Raw genomic sequence first — 22,402 nt, forward strand, 5'->3', positions numbered from 1 at the left:
GTGCTTTACAAAAGATTTAGATTATTAGTGAAAGTTGCGGCCTGGCACAGCCTGGTATTTAGGGTGCTTGACTCGCATCTTGCAGACTGTTGGTTCAAATTCACATCATTTAACATGGTTGCCATTTCAGCTGTGGGGTGTTACAATGTGATGGTCAAATCTTACTATCCATTGGTAAAGGAATCACTCAAGTGTTGGCAGTAGGTGGTGTTGACTGGCTGCCTTCCCTCTAGTCTATCACTGCTAAATTAGAGATGGTTAGCACAGATAGTCCTCATGTAGCTTTGCACAAAATTGAACACAGATTTCAAATATACATTTCAGCAATTATTGCACACTATCAATTCCATTTCACTGACCCCCATGTAACCATATTGAACATTACTAGTTTTTATTTTCAGTCTCCCCCCCAAATAATTGTATATTTAACTAAATTTAAGTTATTTTACAGTTTCCTGATTAAAAAAAACAGCAAACTTCATTATTAAACTAATAATGATAAGACAAATTATTAGTAATGCAGCTATGATGTACCCCACATCTCCAGTTACATGTAACTAATTGTTAGTTTAATTTATTAACATAGTGAATTCTTGGCATTGTAACAAATTCTAAGGAAAATGTTAAATTGTCAAAAAGATGTTGATGATTTGAGTAAACCTGTGTTTAGTTTCTCCTTTTACCTGCAGCTTTCAGATTATCTCTGATAACCAATTTATACATGTTTCTAGAAACAGTAATCAATGAGCCATTAATTTTCTATGGTCTCTTTTGTCCCCTTCATTTTAACAATATAAATTATGTTAGCAGTCTATTAATTATCAGGAATTTCTCCTGTAGTAAGCAACTTTTAATAATAAGTCGAACCCAAACCAGTTTAGTTTCCTTGTAGTTTTAGGGTAATTAACATTAAAGATGGGAATTTCACTCCCAAGAACTTCTCCAAAAGCAGATATTCTTTAACAGGAAAATAGATTTTGAAGAATTTTTTAACAACTGTATATTAAAAAGAAAAACATCAATAAAATCCATGATAAAACGTAATGCATTTAATGTATTCGTTTATGTTAAGATATCCTGAATTATTCTGTTTTTGCAGATATTGTAAGAATAGAAACTCAGAGAACCAAATTCTGTATTTTACTATTCTTATTTAATCCTAAGGATAATACATTTTAGCTAAAGTTAGATATAGACTTGTCTTCTGAAAGAATTCTGTGCACTTAAGTTATACACTTTGTACAGTTTCAATTATTTTAAAATGTTTTTGAAAATTTCCATTAGATTTTGTTTTGTATGTTGATCCAAATCGCCTCTCATCTCACTTTTTATCCTGCATGTTCTTAAGAATAGCTTTCTTGATTTTTGTTTCAGGTTGATGATCTTTCAGATAGAAGGTGTGATGTTGGATTGATTGAGCTTCTGTCACCGTAAGTCTTTTATTCTGTATTCAAGTTTCAAAGTTTCTTATGAATTATCTATAAATTTTGAGGTCTTAGTTATAAAAACCTATATTTATTTTGACCTTTATTTCTGTAACTGGGTTTTCACTATATTAATATGTATGACATCAAGTCTTTAATTGGAAAGTATAAACTTTTGGACATTTTTCAAATTAATTATTGATTATCAGTGTTACAACATAAATTTTGAGAATGCAAGAAAACTATGTTGATAACATACATTTCTTAATAATCTGTATGAGGATGTACGTTTTCAGGTGAACTTAATGTTTGATAGAAGTTATGTTAAAAAGTTTGTAGTTTTATAAGTTTTTAAGCCTTTTTTTAAAATAATTTCAATCCTACATCAAGTTTACCTAGAACATTAGGGATAAGATTACAGCTTAGCTTTTTTAGATTTAAACATGTGAATAAGATAACAACAACACCTCTTACAGCAAACCTCCAAAAAACTTTCTGCACTATGATTATCATTATCCAAAAACAGGAGATATAACTGGAAAACTCAAAGGAATAGACAGCTGCATCAGAAGCATTTAGTATGTATTCCTACAGAATAAATACACTAAACTTTATAAATAAAGTCCATTTTCAACACAAAAACAGAACAATAACACTATGCACCAATAGTATCAAATCAACATGATAACTGTAAAAGTAAGATTACCAGTTGAATGTTTTCCCCATCAGATTAGTATGTACACCAGGAAAGACCTTCAAAGAAAGCTAGTCTACTCTGTTATTACTCTCAAAAATGTGTTTGCAAGAGACAATAGAGCTGGAGAAACATGTATGGCCTAAAACATGATCTGTGATTTAAAACTTGCAAGAGGTACATAAATAACTGAAGCAGAACAATCCCCATATAACCATATCAGTGAATACATTAATTCCCTAAGTAAATGGTAGCCAACAGAAAGTTCTCCAGCTGAATGTTATTTAAATAAACATGATTCTCCAATAGTGAGTAAAGCTTGTTCTTTCAATAGCAAAATTATCAAAGAATCAAAATACATGGAATTTACCCTCATCAAGAAAAAATATGCTAAAATCAATAGAGACAAAGCGTGGTGTATATAATCAACCTTTCCTCTACTGAATATTACATATCCAACTTGTTTATACATATTTATATGTTATGTATAAAATTTACTGCTTAATACAATTTTTATTTATATCATTTTGAAAATTAACAGTATATTTAATTTGAAAAATTTATATCAATTTCTTTATAATATGAAAAATTGGCTTACATTTTAAACAATACTCATTTTAAAAGGTGGAAAACAACAGTGAACAAATAAATTCACCTCTTTATTACACCTTCACTCCAGAGTAAGAACATTATTTATAAGCTCAAAAATCTAGCATCTCAATTTGCAGTGCAACAGCTACAAACACAATAGATGTTGCAAACAAAAATATTTAAATAAATTGGCATTCTGCTGTAACTTCTTAAAGGTGCTTTTACTTTTTTGTGAAGGCAAATGTTGTTTTGATGCACCTAAAAGAAAAACCATATTGTGTAGAATTATATAAACTTTAAAATGAGATAAAATTAGATCTCTTTGAGTTACAAGTTCGGAATGTGAATCTTTATAAGTTTCTGAACTTGTGTTAAATTTTTAATAATAATTGACTTGTAACAATACTCTGACTCAAACAGTTGGCTTGAATATAAAATTCTAAGACCTCTGTTTTCTTTAAAAAAATATCTTAACTATCAATCAATCATTTTGAGATAGATTTATCAAACTTTATGCAAACTCAGTTCTTCACAGTTTCTATTGCTCTTTTTAAAGCTTAATGATACAAAAGTTAGGTAATTTTTTGAATTTTGTGTATCATACAAATTATATTTTTGCCACCAGATTTAAATATCAAGTTTCTCTGTAAGAAAACGAAATATTGAAGATGTTGCCAAGTTCAGCAGAGGATAAAGTTCGAACAACTGGAGGACAAGTTGATTGTAAGTTGAAAATATTATGCCTAAATAATTCAGTTATTATCAAGGTAACTATTAGAAAGGTCCAATTATAAAAATTATGTAATCCAATCTTGTCTTGAATTTGCATTGAATTATTATAAACAAAAAGAATGCACACAATATAGGTTGACATCAGGAAGGTCATGAAAGGTGTGGGAGTTGGACCCCCCCCCCCATATAAATGAAAGTAAATATGTGTGTGTGTATCTGTTCCTTATACATTTCCACATTTCTTGATCATTCAGCACCCAACTTGACACGTATTTTATGTATTTTTATTGCACTTTTAATGTTTATTATCTTAAGAACAAAAATAGAAGCACAATTTCCTATCCTTTGTTACAAACAGGTTTTTATTTCACCTGTCCAATTGATGGGTATGCCAGCTAGGGTTAAAATAAAAAATAGATGAACTCGTACTAGGTACATACTATATTAGTAAGTCCTGCAGAGCTCCATTTGGATAATGGTTTCAATGGCTTTCATACATCAAAAACAGTTACTTTTGGCTGAATTGTTGAGTAACACGTAGATGGTGGACAGTTGTTTTTATATCTTTACTCTGTGTATATGTGGTGTTGTAGTTTATGGACTATGATCTAATTTAAAATTCACTTTTTCTAATTGTAAAATCATATATATATTATTTTTATGAATTGTGTGAAAATGTTTTGGAAATTTAACTGTAATTACTTGACTTTGTGTTAATATTTGGCTGTTATAATGTGGTTATCAACAATTCTAAATTTAAGGTTCATAAAAAAATTATGGAATTACACATTTTATAAAAAAATTCAGTTTTCTTTGTAAGCTTATTACTTGTTTGCAAATAAAAGTAAGCTATGTGAAGAACAGTCATTGTTTTTTGTATTTGAAACCTGCCTACTTAGAACTTAAAAGAACATGCACATAGAAGAATCTCAGAAGTAATGTGTATTTGACCATGAGTTATTCTCTCTATAGCAATTGTCTTAGCTCTGATTGATGCTGCTTTTGACAAACAAGCACATGTAAGCCAAGCAATGTGTACTTCACTCTATACTATTGGAAATCATCAGCCAGATCTGGTGTTAAGTAGCTGTCTCTCTTACCTGCAACAACACACCAAGGTGAAGGAAAGGATCTTGATTAAAAGACATGGTTTTGTTTCAATTTAGAATTCTCATTTTGACAAATATTTAAACAATTTGTACATATTGATTGAAAGACTAAAAATTATGATCAGTTGTTTTTGCATAAACAATAAGCATAAAAACAATTACTCAAAATGCATTGATGCTGTTTATTGCAAATTTATATCACTGTATTCACAAGTTTTATAATTTGTATAAAATTCACATCAACCAGAAGATCTTTGTAAATAAGATGTTAAGTTATTGAACGTGTACTATTAGCTTATCACTTTAGAATATGTAGAATATTGTATTAACTTCAGTTTTCTCTATTATAGAACACTTGTAATTTTAGCTTATCACTGTAGAATATTGTATTAAATTCAGTTTCCTCAATTATTAAACATGCATACTTTTAGTTTATCCCTTTAGAATACTGTATTTACTTCCATTTTCACATGTTCTGCATTTTTGAGAACAGTATTTCTTTCATAAAATTTTTTTCTCTTAAAACAGAAGCTAAGATAGTATAAACGATAATATAGTAATCGATAAACTGTACTATAAAAGTAAACAGAAGCAAAGATAATATAAAAAGATAAAATAGCCGTTGTTCTTGAAATTAGATCCAGTAAATATTAATTTCTGCTTGTTTTTGGTTAAGCAGAATAATTATCTTCAATATTAAGGGTACTAACAGGTGCCAGCTGTAACTTTGAAACTTAAGCTAAATTGTATATGAACATTTTCAAACATGTTTTTGTGTTGTATTTTTATTTAATTACATTTTGTTTATTTGTATTATTATCGTTGCTGGTGTGTGTTTATTATATTTCCATCCTATTAGTTGTTTTTTAATTGGGCATCAAATTTCAGTAATTACAGCTACTGTTTTATTTTAAAGAAGGAACTAAAAACTTATGGTCAGGTTGTGGAGATTGGATATCAACCATGTAAATCTTGAGTGTTATCCACTCGAAAAGGGAGGGGGTCTCCTCCATTAGAACTTGAATCAACTATCTATTTGATTGTTTTCAAGATGGTTATCTAGGTTTTGTTGACTTCTATGCTATGTTAACTGAGTACGGTATCAATTAGATGGATGTAAAAGAGTTCTTTTTTATCTTTCTTTTTTGTGTTTGTGTGGTTCATATCTTATTATTTTAGTATTCTAATTATAGTTTGGTATTCTCTGGCATGATGGGCTATTTCAGTTATATAAGTATTTATATCATGCTACTCAGTTATAATTATTTTTTTTACAATGTATTGAATTTACATTCATAAGGGATGTTGTAAATGGTGTTTTTCTCTCCATTTGGTGTTTAGGTAGTGTGTGTGTGTTTACTAACTGCAATTTTAATGTATTGTGGCTTCTGAATAATGTGATTTACATATCCTTTATGTTTTCTGAGAGACCTCTGATATAAATGAATATGGCTATTTGAGTGTGTTATTTTGTTGCTGTATATTTTCTGTATTTATCATTTTTTATTTTCTTCTTTATCCAGTGTTCTGGGTATCCATTGTTAAGGATAGTTTTTGTGATGTGTTTTAATTCCGTCTTCTTAGCCTCTTTGGTATTAGAAATCTCATTTATTTTTTAAAGTAGACAGTCTATGGCACTTGTCTTTACATTGTAGAGGTGGTTAGTCAAGGTATTAACCAATATCTGTGAGTTATAAAAAAGTTGTGTCTTTGTAACTATCATGTTAAGGAATTGGAGTTTGTCTTTTTCTATTTCCATTGTGAAATGTATCGTGGGATATTGTCTTTACAGATGTTCATTAATCCTGAATTTTGTCTGTAGTATGTGACTATATTATGAGTTTACCATCAACATATCTGAGCTAAGTCTTGTGGTTAGAGTGGCTGTTTTATGGTGTTTTTAGTTGGAAGAAAGTTGTGAGTTCTATTATTGTAGAGATTTATAGTTTGGTGCATCCTCCATCAACTAAAGACCAAAAAAATTAGAATTCAGCAGCATTATAGACATACAATACTCTGTAATATTGATCTGTCTAAAATAGCTTATTATACTAGAGAAGAAGAGCATACAATAAATTGGAATAGCAGAAATAATAGGTTATGAAGCACACATGAGAAAAAAAAAGAAAGTTGAGAAGATCCTCTTCATCCACCTGACTGATAACACAATCAATCAATGTAGCATAAAAATTAGCAAACCTGGATAACCCTCTTGAAAACATTGAAGTAGTTGGTTCAAGTCCTAATGGAGAAGACTTCAGTTAAATGGATAATACACTAGACTTCCATCAAGAAGACCCCAGGATCAAATCCCAGTTATTACAAACATTAAAATAGTCTTTCTCAGGACTGAAGATGGCAGGAGATTAACAACTGAAATATAGAATAAAAACTAGTTAGTAATTAGTATCTAGTTACTAATTAGACATAGGTATAGGCTACTAATCAGGACAAGGAAAATAAATAATTTCCTAAAAGACAACAAGATGAGATACATATTTTTTGTTTTTAAATCTAGCTTCCCTTGAACCATCGAGTTATCACATTAAATGTTATGGAACGTGTTTGTCGAGATTCTTTACATAGAGTAAATGAGGATTTGGCATCAGACATTATCAGACAAGCAGTGAAGGAAATGGTCAATACTAAGGTATGATATGCATTTTTTACTTAGGCTGAAATAGTGATCTAATATAATGTAAGTGGAAATGTAGCAAATCTTATTATTTTTAGTGATTAACTGAAAATGTTTTATAAAATAAAATTATTTGTGTTCTGTATAAATGTGATCTGGTAGAGAAGGCATATACTTTCAGAGCACAATTTCTGAACTGTTCTTCAAATTGCAAAATGTGTTTACATAACATAAACACCATACTAAAATGCAGCATTAGAAAGTCAAAGTTTTGAGATCACAAGTTTTACAATTCAGACTTAGCTCTACAAACCTAGTACCTAGAATATTTTGAGTTTATACATGTCACAAGATTTACTTTTTGAGTAAATTTATTGGCTAGAAAGAATTTATTTTAATTTTTAGGGAGTTGATGTACAACCTCACTGAATCTAATGTAATTTGTTTCATGTTTTCAATTGTGTACAGAATTCAGCATAAGAAAATTGAAACAAAGTTAATTGTAATTTTTCAGAAATATTAAATACACTTAGATGTAAAGTGTAAAGATGAGAAAAGTTGTGATTTGAAATAAATTGTTACGAAAAACTAGCCTGTTTTGTTATTTAATAGTTAAGAGTGCCACAACACAAAGTATGATGCAAATTATGTAGTTTAGGTAAATATGTGTAGCAGTATAAGATATTGGGGACACAATTTTCAAATTCTTTTAAAGATAAATTATTCATTATATGATCTGTTTTTACATAATCTTTGTTATGGTATTTACATTTGTTTATTTCTTGATGTTTTGAATATATGGCTTTAAATTTGTTATATGTTGCTACATGATATAATCTTATTACATGTGTTAGATTTGTTGTATGTTGCTAGGTGATATAATTCCATTATGTGTGTTAGATTTGTTGTATGTTGCTAGGTGATATAATTTCATTATGTGTGTTAGATTTGTTGTATATTTCAAGGTGATATAATCCCATTGCATGTATTAGATGTGTTGTATGTTGCTAGGTGATATAATAACATTGTGTGTGTTATTTGTTCACTGCTTTTAGATGGTGTAAGCCCTTGTTATTCGTATTTGTTCTTTTTTACTTAATGATGCAGGTCTATGACACTTGTATGTTTCTAAGTTTGCAAATCCAAGACTTTTAGTATTGTACATGGCACTATCATTTTTGGTTGTTGGGTAACAAAGTAAATGTTACTTTACACGTGTTTCTTGCTTAATAGTATAGTCCATAACATTAAGATTTGTCTGGGTATTGCCAAGTGATGCTTTGTACATAGCATTCATATGTACATGTTTCAGGGTGATCTCATTATATTAATATTTGTGTTATGTTGTTAAGTGATATAAACTAATGATTCTGATATCTGTTGTTTTGTTGTGCAGATGCATGACTTTAATTTTTTTGTTACTCAGATAAGGGTTCATAAATTTTATTTGTTTACCCATGACATGTTCAATGAAGAAACATTTCCATTACTTTTATTAGTAAACTATGCTGCTCTGTGACACATTATTTTATTACAGGAAGTAGTCCCTGAATGGCAGGCAGCTGCTAGTGGAATTCTTGTTTCACTTGGCTGCAGGTTTCACAACAAAGTTATGGATATGCTGTTAGTTGAATTCCAACCTGCTATACTCCCTCATTTTTTTGTAGTACAGACCATGGCAAATCTAGCCACATCAAATGGTAGGTGACAAAACAAAGTAGTATTGTTTTTCCAGTTTTTTTCTTATTAATTTTCTGATATTTATTTATGATAATTTATTTTTTGGAAGAAGAGTAAAGAAAAGATGTGCACAAAGCACACCTGAAATCAAAGATATCCAATATGATAAAAATCTTAGCTGGTGTTCTATGTTATTTTCTAGTGTATCATTGGATGACTGACAAGAAATTATAATACAGGATGATGTAAAGTTTGGACATAAATTGATAAATAATGAAGTACTTATATGCATCATGCATCTTATATGTTTATATTCCAGCTTTTGGTATAGTGCCTTTCCTGAAAGCAATACTTGGAATTATGTTACCAATGCTAGGGATGATTAAACATGAGAACATGAAGTGGGTCTTCTCTTATGGTAAGTTTTACACATCTATAAAATGTTGCATAGTAAAGCCTCTTTAAAGTATTATTAGAATAATTCAGCTAATTATTATACAAGTGGCCCAATGCTCTTAATTTTCAGAATGTTTCTTAGGAATTTTAGGTGAAAAAAATCTGTATTTACTAAAAGTAATTACTGCCTAGAACTGTGGTTTTCAGACTGTGTATTACTTGGTTTAACCAAAAATGCCCTGTTGATCATTATAAGAAATATTTAAATTGCAGAATTACTCCTATGAATTAGTGGCATTTATGTTACCATTATGCAAAAAATAAGATAGGTATATAATCACCTTTCATGCCATCAGCAAAATCCTCATATTGAAAATGACTGGTCTCAAACTGTGGGTTGCAGAATAAGAAACATTAAAACATATATTTTTAATTTGAAATTATTTATAAAATAATAATCATAAAATGTTTTTGAAGAAAAACCACAAACTATAAGAGCATTACTAGATTTTACTATAACATATTAGAAGAGTAACCCTTTTCTTAGTTGAGAAAATTTGGGAACCCCTATTCTAGAAGTTTAATCATTTAATAATCATGCTCTGCACATTTTTGGACAATTAATTTATTAATCCTTGCACTTCATATTTGATGACTGAAAATCAGACGTTGACAAGCAGTTAAAGTAAATGAAAGATGTAGGTTGTAGAAGTAAATTAGTATTGCACAATGATACACAATGAAAACAATGATTATTAATTTCACAAACACTGTGTACTTGCATTTGACACGGGATAGTTGCCTTTACTGGACTTGTGAATTGATCGGGCTGGTTCTACTCCTCAAGATTTATTTTGGGCCGACTGATTCACTCAAAATGATATTTCTGACTGTCTATATCTCATGCTATTTAGTTCATTCGAGAACATCAGATTTACTCAGAGCAACCAGCAATACCCACATGAGATATCACCTAACTTACCTTTGGAGGATACTGCTATCGACCTTCTTGCACAAGAGATGTAGCTTTACAGCCATACATCCTATGGGCAGGCCAGGTCTTATCTTTCAGGGAATGACAAAGAACAAAAGTGGCTAGAACAAAATCAACGTAATGACTTTCTTGGCCACATGTTATGCAAAAACTGCATAAACATAAAAATAAGTGAAAAACTGAAAACTTCTATGTTAAAATGAGAAGGTAGAAAATTAATGGTATGATGCCTATATATCACAGTAGTACCCATTTTGTAAAGTGCTACTGTACAAATATGCATTTCTATTAATGTTGAATGCTGTCTTTTACTTTTAGCTGGATATATTCAAATATATAGTTGTTTTGTTGATTATTGTAAATTTTTGCTAAAATATTTGTTGTTCTGTTTTCTTGACCATCCAAATTTTTCTTGCTGCTAACCCTTACATTTTTTACAGTAGTTATGTTCTGTTACAGGACAAAATATAATTTTACACTTCAATATAAAAAAGGTTTGGCTTCAAAAGATCCTACTTTCCTACTCTATGATTTTAGTTGGGAAACCAGAACAAAATTATTTTAAGCCTTACTGTTGTGTATATTTTCCTGTGAGTGGCACAAGTAATGTAAATCCCCCTCCTTTTTTTTGATGTTCATTATAATGTGTTTAATAAATAAATAGTTTCATTTTATAACATTCTATGACCTCTTATATTCATACTCTACATTCGATGAATTTGAAACCACTGTGTTTGGCATTGTCCTGGGATTGGAGTTATGTGTAATGTCCAGAAATGTGTGTTTTTTGTGATGTTATTTGAGAATATATTCCTTCATTATTTATTATAACTTAATACCAGCACTAGCAAGGTTTTCTGAAGCTATTCTGGAATATCTGGCGAACTTGGAAAAAGCTCCAGACAAAAGTGTAAGGAAAGAAGTTTTTGCCAGTGAAATTGGTAATGCGTATGATGTCTTGTTCAGTGTTTGGCTACATGCCAGAGAATTAAAGGTTCGTCTTTTTATTCTGGTTGTAACTGTGATTAATTTTCAATTGTGTTCCAACTTGCATGAAGTTAAAAGGATGAAAACATTTTTAAAATGGTAAAAATAAGACTTAGTAATAAAATCTAAAACATTTTGACAATTTTACATGCTACTACCAGGTGGTAGTTCGTTGCATAAATAGCACAGTATGTACTGTGCAAGGAAGCATTCATGTTTAAACTATAATAGGACCAAATATACACCTACAAAAGAGTTAAACCATTTTCAATATATAAAAAGAAAAAAATACTGTTGTTTATTATTTATATATTTTTTAAATCTTTAATGCTGCCATGAAAAATTAGATTGCTGTTTGAATTAGGTAGTAGTGAAAAATAGCATAGTATCTAAAGGTATTTCAATATTATAACATATTAAAACAGCATTTTAGCTACTTGAATTTTGTAATAGTGAAAACATTTTCTAAACGAGCAGCATTTTCTTACAACTTTTACATAAGTTTTTGTTATAGCAAAAATGTGTGCACGAAAATAAAAATTAATTATGTTATAGCAAAAAAACATAATCGAATGCTCATAAATCAAGGGATACCTGTAATTTAAAGTGTAAAGATAAGTAATTTGGAATATTCTGATTAAAAAAAATGAAGTCACTGCAGAGTAAAAAATAGTATTGTTAATTTATAAAATATTTTGAATATCCACTAAAACTTCCTAAATGAATATCAAATCCCTATATTTTCTCTACATAATACTAACTGCTGAAAAATATCAATGTAAGTTGAAATGACAAGTTGAAGTTGAAATTTGAAAACTGTAAGATGAAAGAAGTATTTTTATTCTTAACATGAAACTAACTTTACTCTTACTGTTGTTTACAACAGACTTGTGTAATATCCACCGATAGCTTGCCAAATTATGTGAAAATACACTTAGTATATTCAGAGCTAGAGTATATATAGTTCCATTGTTCCAAGGTTGGTCAAATTTACAAACTTCTTTCTCATAAGTCAATGCAACTAACGCACTGTGTATGCTCACAGTGATGGCCAAGAATGTGATCTATCAACCCTTTCCATATGGGTAGGGGTCAGAGGTCATGTCCACTTACACTCAATTTTATTAAGCTGCTATTTTATTAATGTATGTCAATAAATTTAACTTCAAATTGTAATTTATAATTCAAATTTTAGTCTTATACATTATTTAATTTGTTAATTCAAAAGTAAATATTGAAAACAAATTTGCTAAATATCGATTTTTGTGTGTCATGTGGTACATTGTCTTCTACTTTTGTTGATATTATGACACCCACAATACAATGTCTACAATTTTTAACAAATTAGAAACTAAAAATTAAAAAGCTAGAAGAAGAAACTCCTACCTTTTATATTTCCCCTGCCCACTACTTCATCTGTTGCCTATCTATGCCTACTTCTCTTAAGTGCATGTTTACAACTAATCAAAAATACTCATTTTTAACTACATAATCCTGTCAGTCTTTCTGAAGTATTTATAATGAGAAAGCCATTATAACTGTTGGAGAGTGTGAAATGTGATGATCAAGGCAATATTCTGACCAGAAGTGAGGTTTTTTTAGACCCAAATACAATTTAGTTAGGAAGCCTAATAAATTACAGTGGATTTTTGTGGTATTAGTATAGTAATTAATAATTATTTTATATTCCAAAATGCATATACAAAATCTCTAAAAAAATTTTTTACTTACTCTATGTGTGAAATTTTCCGAGGCAAGTACGATGCATGAATACAAAAAAGTTTGTAACATTGTAAGCAGTATAGATCATTGTGTTCTATATATTTTTATTTGTTGTTCTATGTTTGACAAAAAAATAACTGAAATTTAAGAATTTACTTGTAAGTAGTAATAATATATATACATATCTAAAGCATAGTAACCAAAATGTCACTATTTTATAAAATACTGGTACACTATTAGTGAAACAAAGAAGAGTACAAGATTTGTACTTTGTAGACCAGTTTTATGTTATTCAATATGGTAATGTGAACCATATGACTTGCAACTTGTGTAGCAAGATTATTAGTTAGACACAGTTCAAAAGTCAATAAAACAAGCCCTGCAGTGGCACAGCGGTATGTTTGTGGACTTACAACACTAAAATTCGGTTTCTGATGCCCGTGGTGGGCAGAGCACAGATAGCCCATTGTGTAGCTTTGTGTTTAATTACAAACAAACAATAAAACAAAAAATTAATAAATATAAATAGATGTATACTGTTACAAGCTTTAAGCTATTTACAATAAACAATTGTGGTTTCCTGTTACAATTTGCAGTCATTATAGAAAGAAAATAAGGTTACTTAGATTTATTTCCTAATTTTTTGTGGCAGTTACGAGGTCGGTCAATTTGACCAACCACATATAGAGTTAGGATAGAGAAAATATAAAGTTTATCTGAAAAAAAAGTTTGTTATTTATTTAGGAGGTTTTAAAAACTATGCAAATGAAACTTTACAATTTTCAGATGAAGAAAAGTATTTTTAATCTTAAAATCAAAATCACTTTGCAGGATGGATAGCCAACATTCCAAAAGCAAAAATTCACTTGCAGTTCTTTAATTAAAATACTTAAAAAAAATATCTGATTTCCTGTACAAAAGCCTTGTAATGTTTACTGATAGTCTGTGAAACTTTGTGAAGATATGCTTACATTATCAAAGTTTTAGTATGATTAATCTCATGGTTATTTGGTGGTTACGTAGTAGGTGCAATGTACCTGTTCATAGTCAGAGAGTTGAACAGAAGTTAATATATTAAAACAAGTATGATTTGAAATGGATTTCAGCATTTTGTGCGGCTGTATTTGAACACATTTTTAAATAAATATGCTGAGTAGAAAGCAATTGTTAGTTAGATGCTTGAGTTTTTTACAGTTTACATTAATTATTATTGTGATTTTCCAGGTAAGATCAGAAGTTGTTTCAGCATTGGGACACATGACCCCTCTTCTAGACCCAGAGAAGCTGGAAGAACAACTACCAAAAATTCTGCCAGGAATGTTGGGTTTATATAGACGCCACCAAGAATCGCTATCAGTAACTCAGGTTTGTATATGGTGAAGAACATAAATATCTGTTAGCAATTCATGTTTGTGTATGATGAACTAGACAATAAATCATATATCTAATAATGCTTGGAGACAGCTTGAATGGGTGATGAAGAAGAACTTTAATACAAGTTTTTCTTCATCACCCATTCAAGCCATTTCCAAGGATTATTAGTCTCAAAGTGGGTTCCTCATCATCAAATTTGAAATCACATATCTCTTATTTCAAAAGGAGTCTTATCTTTTTGAAGTTATGTGCATAAAAAGATGCTGTTTTATTTTTCAATGTGGGATCACATGATTTTTCTCTTCAAATATTCATGTCATAAATGATCTTTAACACAAAACAATGGTATACATCTGTCTTTAGTTATATGTGGATGTGGTTTAGGATATGGAATGAAAGTTTTAAATCCTCTCCAGTTTTATAAGAATACAGTTATTAATATCTTTACTTGATCTCCAGTTGTGTTTTTATGTTTTCTATTTTATTTTTTGGGGAGGGGGGATATATGTTCATATATTTATTAGTAAAATTTTAGGCTTATAAAGTTTATTGTATGTGTAGTTTTTCAATTTAAAACAAATCCTGTTTGTGAAGTAGTATTTTCATTTTCAGGGTTTGTGCATGGTTTTGGACACAGCTGTAAAGAATGGGTCAGTTCTTCTAGAACAGCAACTTGACAATGTTTTGAATGTGCTTTTTCCTCAGGTTAGTAAGTAATTCTACATAAAATAGTGTGTATATGTGTGTAAGTTAAAATATTTTTTAAAAACTGTGTTTGTTACATTCTCTTTTGGAAAGTTATATAACTAACAGACTAAAACCACATCTTAAGCAAACTAGTTAAGATGAAAGAACGATAGATATTATGATTAGGAACTAATTCAGATAAACAGAAAAAATAAAAATGCAGATAATGTTTTTAAAGATTTGTTTTTTAAGATGGTTTTGGATGTGTCTTCTTATTCTGGTAAGTGTCCTTGCAGATCATAACTTTCTTGTGTAACACAAAAAAGCATGGTTTGAAGTTAATAAGCTCGGATGAAGATTGTGTAAAGCAATACTGTCAATTATTTAAATATTCTTTCAAATATTATCCATTTATTAGATACCAGGAATATACAGTTAGTTGCAAGCACACAGGTCAGTCACCACTGGGAAGTTTGTCAGAAAGAAAGCCTGAACTTTAAATCATAGTTTAAAAACATTAAAATATCTTTAATTAGTATAAATGATATATGTGTAAGTTAATTCAAACAAAAAATTAAAAAGTTATTTAATCTCTTGTATCACAAGATTTAAAACTCTGCAATCTAATTAAACATATAAAATAACTGTACTTAACTAAGTTAACTCTCATGTACAAAAGAGGATGTACAGTGCTAATCAAAATTTTCACAAAGTTAGCCTTATGATCACTGGGTGGCACCAGTCTGAGAGGAATTGGATGACGTTTTCACCTTTCAAATGTGTAATCTTATGTCAATTTGGTTAATCATACTTTTAGTGCTCAATATCAGTAGTAATCTAGGATTTTATTCATTCTAACATTCTATTATCAGTTAATCTACCCTTTATTGTGTGACTGAAATGAATGGTATTAATAATTTCGTAAACAATTTGTGTGTATTTCTATGCTGGATATGAGCAAGTGTATCACACAGTCCAATAACAATTCAGCTAAGGATTTTTCTTGCTTGCATCATGCAAATTGTTTAACTACATTCTCATTATCCAGAAATGATAATAAGATATTTGCTGTCAACACACATCAATTTCTTGTTCATGATTTCTAACCTTTATATTTTGAATATGAGAACCTTTTAGTTCTTTGGCTGAAGTCTTGACCACATAATTTTAGCCCTTTCTTTGTATTTCCAAACTTAGTAAAAAAAGAAAAAGTTTGTAATGAGAAATAGACTGAATTTAAAACTAATCCAAATTACTTGTTTCAGGTTTGTAGTCTCCCAGATTACAGCCAGCCTTCTGGAGTGAAAAACCACAATGAAGTTCTTCGATGTTTCGCTGTTCTCAGTAAGCATGTTTTTTAAATGAAGTTAAAAACATAGATAAAAATTATGTTGTGAAGCTTAATTATTAAAAGGGGCTTACTAGTTTCCCTTAAACACAGAAATATACCATTCAACAAAATATCCATGAGGTGGTCATTTTCAAATAGCATCTTGTCAAAGCACAGAAAACTTACTCTGGTTTTATATAGAATAAAAAATAATTTTACTTTTTTGCAAATGAAGGGCTTAAAGAATTAATGTTTTTGCTAGTTGAATTACTATTGGACCAGAGCTGAGAATTTTGATAAATAATACTTGACTATAGTTAGGATACAAAATTGCTTATTTTAGTAAACATGGACAAAACTATTGCTTGAAACCTTTGCCTCATCTAATAATTCTATGTAGTGGTTCTGTCAATATATATGTTAAAGAAATAGTTAAAAAGTAGAAAACATCAATATTTAAAGTACAAAAGTATTAGCTTTTTAAGGCTGTGTAAACAACAGAGTATGATTTATATACATTATAAAAAATTTCAAGTTTTTAATGTTTCCTTCATTCAACAAATGTGCTTTGCTCATCAATTGACTATTACACATTTGGATAGGAGATTGTCATAAGAAAAGAACTAGTTTATTACTCCTTGAAGTTTTCGTAGCAATAAAATGGATTAAATGCACTGAACATTTCACTTCTTGATATGTTAGTGAAACGGTGCAAGCTTTTTGACAAATTTTCTATGCAACACATCTGTATAATTTGTTTTCAAAATGGTGCTTGACATTAGAACAGTGGTTTCCAAACTGTGTTCCTTGGAACCCCAGAACCCCCCAAAAGTAACAGGTAATGACAATTTTTTTTTTCTCAATTTGAGTATTAACCCTTGAAGTCCCAAATGTGTTTTGATGTTTTTTAAATCACGAATTAATTGATATCCAATAAAATATTTTTGTAATTTCATATAGTTTTAATTTAACAATACTATTATGAACTTGGTCATTTTCATCTAGACTAGGCTTTAAGCTTGGGTTAAGGGTTAGGGTTCTGTGATGGAAGGAATGAAATAAGAGGGTTCCATTGCTTTGTATAGTTTGAAAACTACTGCATTAGAATATAAGTGGTTTTAAAAAAATCATAAATATGCTGTGTGATTTGTATTTGGTGACATTTTGAAGTGAAAGAATTGTGATATTTAAATATAGTAAAACTTGTTCTATGGATAAAAGGATTGTGTAAAACATTTGTTGCTTCATTTTATGTTTATATTCTTAAAAAGTCTTCAAACTCAAATTCCACCTCCAATATCTAATATTTTATTATTAAGATAATTAGCAAAAAAAAAGTAACTCTCTTTGTACATCAACAATATATTTTTACAAGTAGGATTTACATTTTTCATTTCTTCAAGTGAGCTAAGGGGACTATTTAAAATGGTTAGATAAGGGCTCATTCATTAATGAACTAGGTTCAATATGTTTTATTAATTTTTGATCAACAGTAAGTTTGCACTAGTGATCTACTTTACATTTACAGTAATGTTCTCCTATACAGTACATCCTCAGTAATGTTCTCCTATACAGTACATCCACAGTATTGTTCTCCTATACAGTACATCCACAGTAATGTTCTCATCTACAGTACATCCTCAGTAATGTTCTCATCTACAGTACATCCTCAGTAATGTTCTCCTATACAGTACATCCTCAGTAATGTTCTCATCTACAGTACATCCACAGAATTGTTCTCCTATACAGTACATTCTCAGTAATGTTCTCCTATACAGTACATTCTCAGTAATGTTCTCCTATACAGTACATTCTCTGTAATGTTCTCTTATACAGTACATCCACAGTAATGTTCTCTTATACAGTACATCCACAGTATTGTTCTCTTATACAGTACATCCACAGTAATATATTCTTTATAGCATATTAACTGTATTTTTCTGCTGTACAGTGCATCCAAAGTAATGTTTTTTTATACAATACATCCACAGTAATGTTTTCTCCAAAGCACCTTAACACTTTAAGTATAGACTTTGTCATTTTGACCAATCTGTACCCACTACTTAACCATGGAATTGTATATGCTATAACTCTGAATTTACTAAGTATAGCTTCCTGAAATTTGGCAAGGTTTTAGTAAGCATTACAAGGCTGTTGTACACCAAACATCAGATTTTTCAATAAAAATTTGAATTATAATCTATACTGTGATGCTAATTTAATTGACATACAATTGACACTTTAAAAACTTTGTGACATGTACAGAAGAGCCACATTTGTGCTTAAAAGGTTAACTGTGATTTTCTGTTCTACAATACATCCACAGTAATGTTTTCTCTACTGTAAATTAACTGAAAGTTTCTGCTGTACAGTATACTCATTGTAACATCCTCCTCTACTGTACATTCATTTTAATGTTCTCTATGGTACATTTGCAGTAATATTCTCATTTACAGTATGTCCACTTCAATGTTCTCCTCTTTAGTACACCAGCAGTAACACTCTCCTATATGGTATATCCACAATAATGTTCTTTTTTACTGTACACTCACTGTAAATTTTTCTCTAGTGCATCCATGGTAATGTTAATTTCTGTGGTACATTTGCAGTAATGTTATGTACTGTACATCCAAAGTAGTTTGGTACATCCATATTAATATACTTGTAGGTGTGTGTATAGTACATATAATGTTATTTTGTAAAGCACAACCACAGTAATGTTCTTTCCTTCACTACATTTATAGTAATAATCTGTACACTACATCACCAGTGATGTTCCATACACTACATTCACACTGATGTTCTTATACTACTTTTACAGTAATGTTCCCATCTATAGTAAATTGAAAGAAGTATTTTGTTATAAATTCATTCACTAGTTTTTCTTTGTCTTGTTAATGTTTGATTGTAATACATTTTGACTAATATCTTTGCATAATGGATACTTGAAACAGTCAGTGATGAAATTGAGGAAAAACAAGACAATTGTATGTTTTACAAATATGCCTTTACTGGTGAAACCATGGTCGTGAATAAATGATGTATTTGTGAAATGTACAATTGTCTTGTTTTTCCTCAAATCTGTAATATCTTTGCCTTTAGATTACAGTAACAGTAAACTGTTTTTTACATTCTCAATATTGTATACATTCACAGTGCCTGCTTACAGCGAACGTATTGTCAGCTTTTTGTTACAGCGAGTCGACAACAATAATGAACGTGTTAGGATTGGTGCTTTGAGTATTCTAAAACACTTGATTAACTCCTGTGGTAAGTTACTTATTTCTTTGAATTTTTTATTGTGCAGTTTCCTGTTGCAAAGAACTGAATATAACAGTTGTAGTTTTTAATACATTCTGTTTTCAATAGATTTTGTTGGAACTTAATTTCAGTTTTCCACATAGCATCAAGAATGGATTAATTTTTAAATTGAGACTTTTGTATTAAAGGACTAGAGAGAAAAGTCAAGTAAGCCTAACATAGCTTCATAAATAGCTACAAGTAAAGACTTGGGCTTTAGTTTTTTTTATACAGTTGTGTTGGTTCTTGGTATGAGTTTCAAACAAGGACTTATGAACTATCCTAGTGGAGGAGTATAATTATGGGATTAGAAGAAGCCTCAAGCAGGGACTGTTTAAGTTATGAAGTAATCTCAAGTATAGACTATTTAATTTGGGGTTTAGTTATAGCATGAAGCACTGGCTATGTAACTACTTTTACATTAGAAGTACTCTAAAGCCTGGGATGTTTAGCCATTTTTATATTTAGTAGTATCCTGAAGCAAGGATTGTACTTTTATTGTTTAATCAAATTTAGGTTCAGTAGTATCTTGAACAAATGATTGTTTTACTAATTTCATATATCTTAAACTAAAGATTGACTAACTGGTTTTGTTTAGTTAGTATGCTGAAGCATGGACTGATTATTTTTTATTAACTGGTTTTGGGTTTAGGAGTATCCTAAAGCAAGTATTGTATAATTTGGGTTTAGTAGTATTCTGAAACAAAGAGTGTTTAACTGATTTTGTGTTTAGTAGTATTCTGAAACAAAGAGTGTTTAACTGATTTTGTGTTTAGTAGTATTCTGATGCAAAGATTGTTTACCTGATTTTGGGTTTAAGAGTATCCTGAAGTAAAGATAGTTTAACTGATTTCATTTAGAAGTAGTCTGAAGCAAGTGAAGCAAGCAGTGTTTAACTGATTGTGTGTTTAATAGTTTCTCAAAGCAAGGACTGTTTAAAGTATTTTGTGTTTAGTTATATCCTTAGGCTTAGTTAATTTAGGCTTAGTAGTGTTCTGAAGTAAGGATTGTTTAACTGATTTTGTGTTTAATAGTGTGCTGAAGTAAGGATCATTTGATGGTTTTTTGTTTAATAGTATTCTGAAGTAGGGATTTTTAACTGATTCTGTATTTTTTTTACTCATGCTTGAATATAGCCACTTTCTTATACCCAAAAGATGGTAGTTGTGGACTGAGTTTAATATGGACTTTTTCTACCATTTTTGTTAATGTTGGGATGAGGTTTTGGACTCCATGCTGAATACATAGCATACTCAGTCCACACATTGAACACACTACTAAAAGTCATTGATATTTCTACAACTTAAGTGAAGAATAAACAAATTTTTATGTCAAGTAACAATGTGTTTAGAATGTGGGTCTAGCTGATTGTTAGAGTTGATTGTGTGATTTTTATTGTAGATATTCTTCTTAGTGAATACATGGCAGGGGTTATTGGAAGCTTGAAGCTGATTTTAAATGATCCAAGTAATAAGGTAAGTAATTTTCTTCATCCCTAGCTCCTTTTTTGTTCCCTTAAGGCTTACTTAATAAAGTATTGTTTATTAATATTTGAACAAATCATAGAAAATGTGTAATTTTATAAGTAACATTAAAGGACAAAAAGAGATCTTTCGGTCCATCTAGGTTGTCCTATCCACTAAATTAAAATAAACACTAAAAAAACTCAGAGCCAACCTTTATCATTCATGTATGTATCAAGCTTTCCCTTAAATGCTCTTAACCCTCCTGCTACAGGCAGGCCAAAGTGTGCATGTTATGACTTGTTACTTTCAAAATTTAATTAAAATACTTTATTATTATGATATACAAGTAACTTGGCATCAAAACATAGGTAATAAATTAAATTTTAATATTAATATAAGCTTTAAGTTTTTTTTATTTTATAAGGAAATATTTAAAAGAAATTCTCAATCTCCCTTAGTATGGGAATTGTCACATTTGCACTTTAGCTCTTCCCTCTTTAATTTATTTACCATCTCTCTGAGAAGTACAGAATTTAATATATATTACTCATTATAATATAACCATTACTCAGGCAAAGCATAACTCTTAGTCTTCAATCTCATTTGTTTGTGGAGCTAAACTAGAAAATCAGACCTACTTGCCACACCCAACTATCACATCTTAACTTGAAGAAATTGTCAATAGTTCTCTCTGAAATTTAATACTATATTATTTATATCCAATAGAAAGCCAAAGTTTTAAAATATCAAATGAAATATTATGTTATGTTATTTTCTGTACAGAGAATTGTCTGTTTTGCTTCCAATTCAAACTTTATTCCCATAGGAAACATTTTTGAGCTTAGCTGAATTTTTAACTTGTTTTATTGTGTACACAGCATGGTCACAAGTAAATAGACACCACCTTTTCAGAAAAAATGAAATTTTTCAGTCATATTCACATGAATTGATGTATTTATAATTTAATTAATATCTAGTAGATCTTCCTTTCGCTTCGTGGAGTTCGTTGATCCTTTGGGGCATTGTGAGAATGCTGTTATGTGGCTAAGTTTTAAACATAATGTGAGGTCTGCTTCTGTGTAAGAACTATACAGTGTGATGTGTGTGTGTGTATTATTACATATGACGGTAAATGTAATGTGTAACATACTCTAGTTAATAGTTAGTTATATGTAATGTCATAATTTCTTGCATCATGGAAAGTTGTCTTATCTATTTTATTTAAGTATTATAAAGGTATGCATTTATCATTGAGTAATATTATTGTTGACAAACAAAAAG

General features: G+C 29.8%; 1 protein-coding gene across 4 annotated transcripts in view; it reads left to right on the forward strand.

Annotated features, from left to right (window-relative positions):
- Positions 1-22,402, forward strand: part of LOC106462586 (maestro heat-like repeat-containing protein family member 1) — an 82,285-nt gene that overhangs the window by 6,963 nt on the left and 52,920 nt on the right. For all 4 annotated transcript variants that reach the window (XM_013922526.2, XM_013922528.2, XM_013922527.2 and 1 more), the window contains exons 2-13: positions 1,375-1,430; positions 3,335-3,432; positions 4,414-4,559; positions 7,069-7,200; positions 8,723-8,885; positions 9,185-9,283; positions 11,098-11,249; positions 14,189-14,329; positions 14,951-15,043; positions 16,291-16,369; positions 19,512-19,625; positions 21,057-21,130. In XM_013922526.2, coding sequence (XP_013777980.1) covers positions 3,378-3,432; positions 4,414-4,559; positions 7,069-7,200; positions 8,723-8,885; positions 9,185-9,283; positions 11,098-11,249; positions 14,189-14,329; positions 14,951-15,043; positions 16,291-16,369; positions 19,512-19,625; positions 21,057-21,130 — 1,248 coding nt within the window. In that variant the 5' untranslated portion in view covers positions 1,375-1,430; positions 3,335-3,377. The remainder of the gene's footprint in view (positions 1-1,374; positions 1,431-3,334; positions 3,433-4,413; positions 4,560-7,068; positions 7,201-8,722; positions 8,886-9,184; positions 9,284-11,097; positions 11,250-14,188; positions 14,330-14,950; positions 15,044-16,290; positions 16,370-19,511; positions 19,626-21,056; positions 21,131-22,402) is intronic.

Source organism: Limulus polyphemus, unplaced genomic scaffold, assembly GCF_000517525.1.
Source record: "Limulus polyphemus unplaced genomic scaffold, Limulus_polyphemus-2.1.2 Scaffold1202, whole genome shotgun sequence".
Taxonomy (NCBI): domain Eukaryota; kingdom Metazoa; phylum Arthropoda; class Merostomata; order Xiphosura; family Limulidae; genus Limulus; species Limulus polyphemus.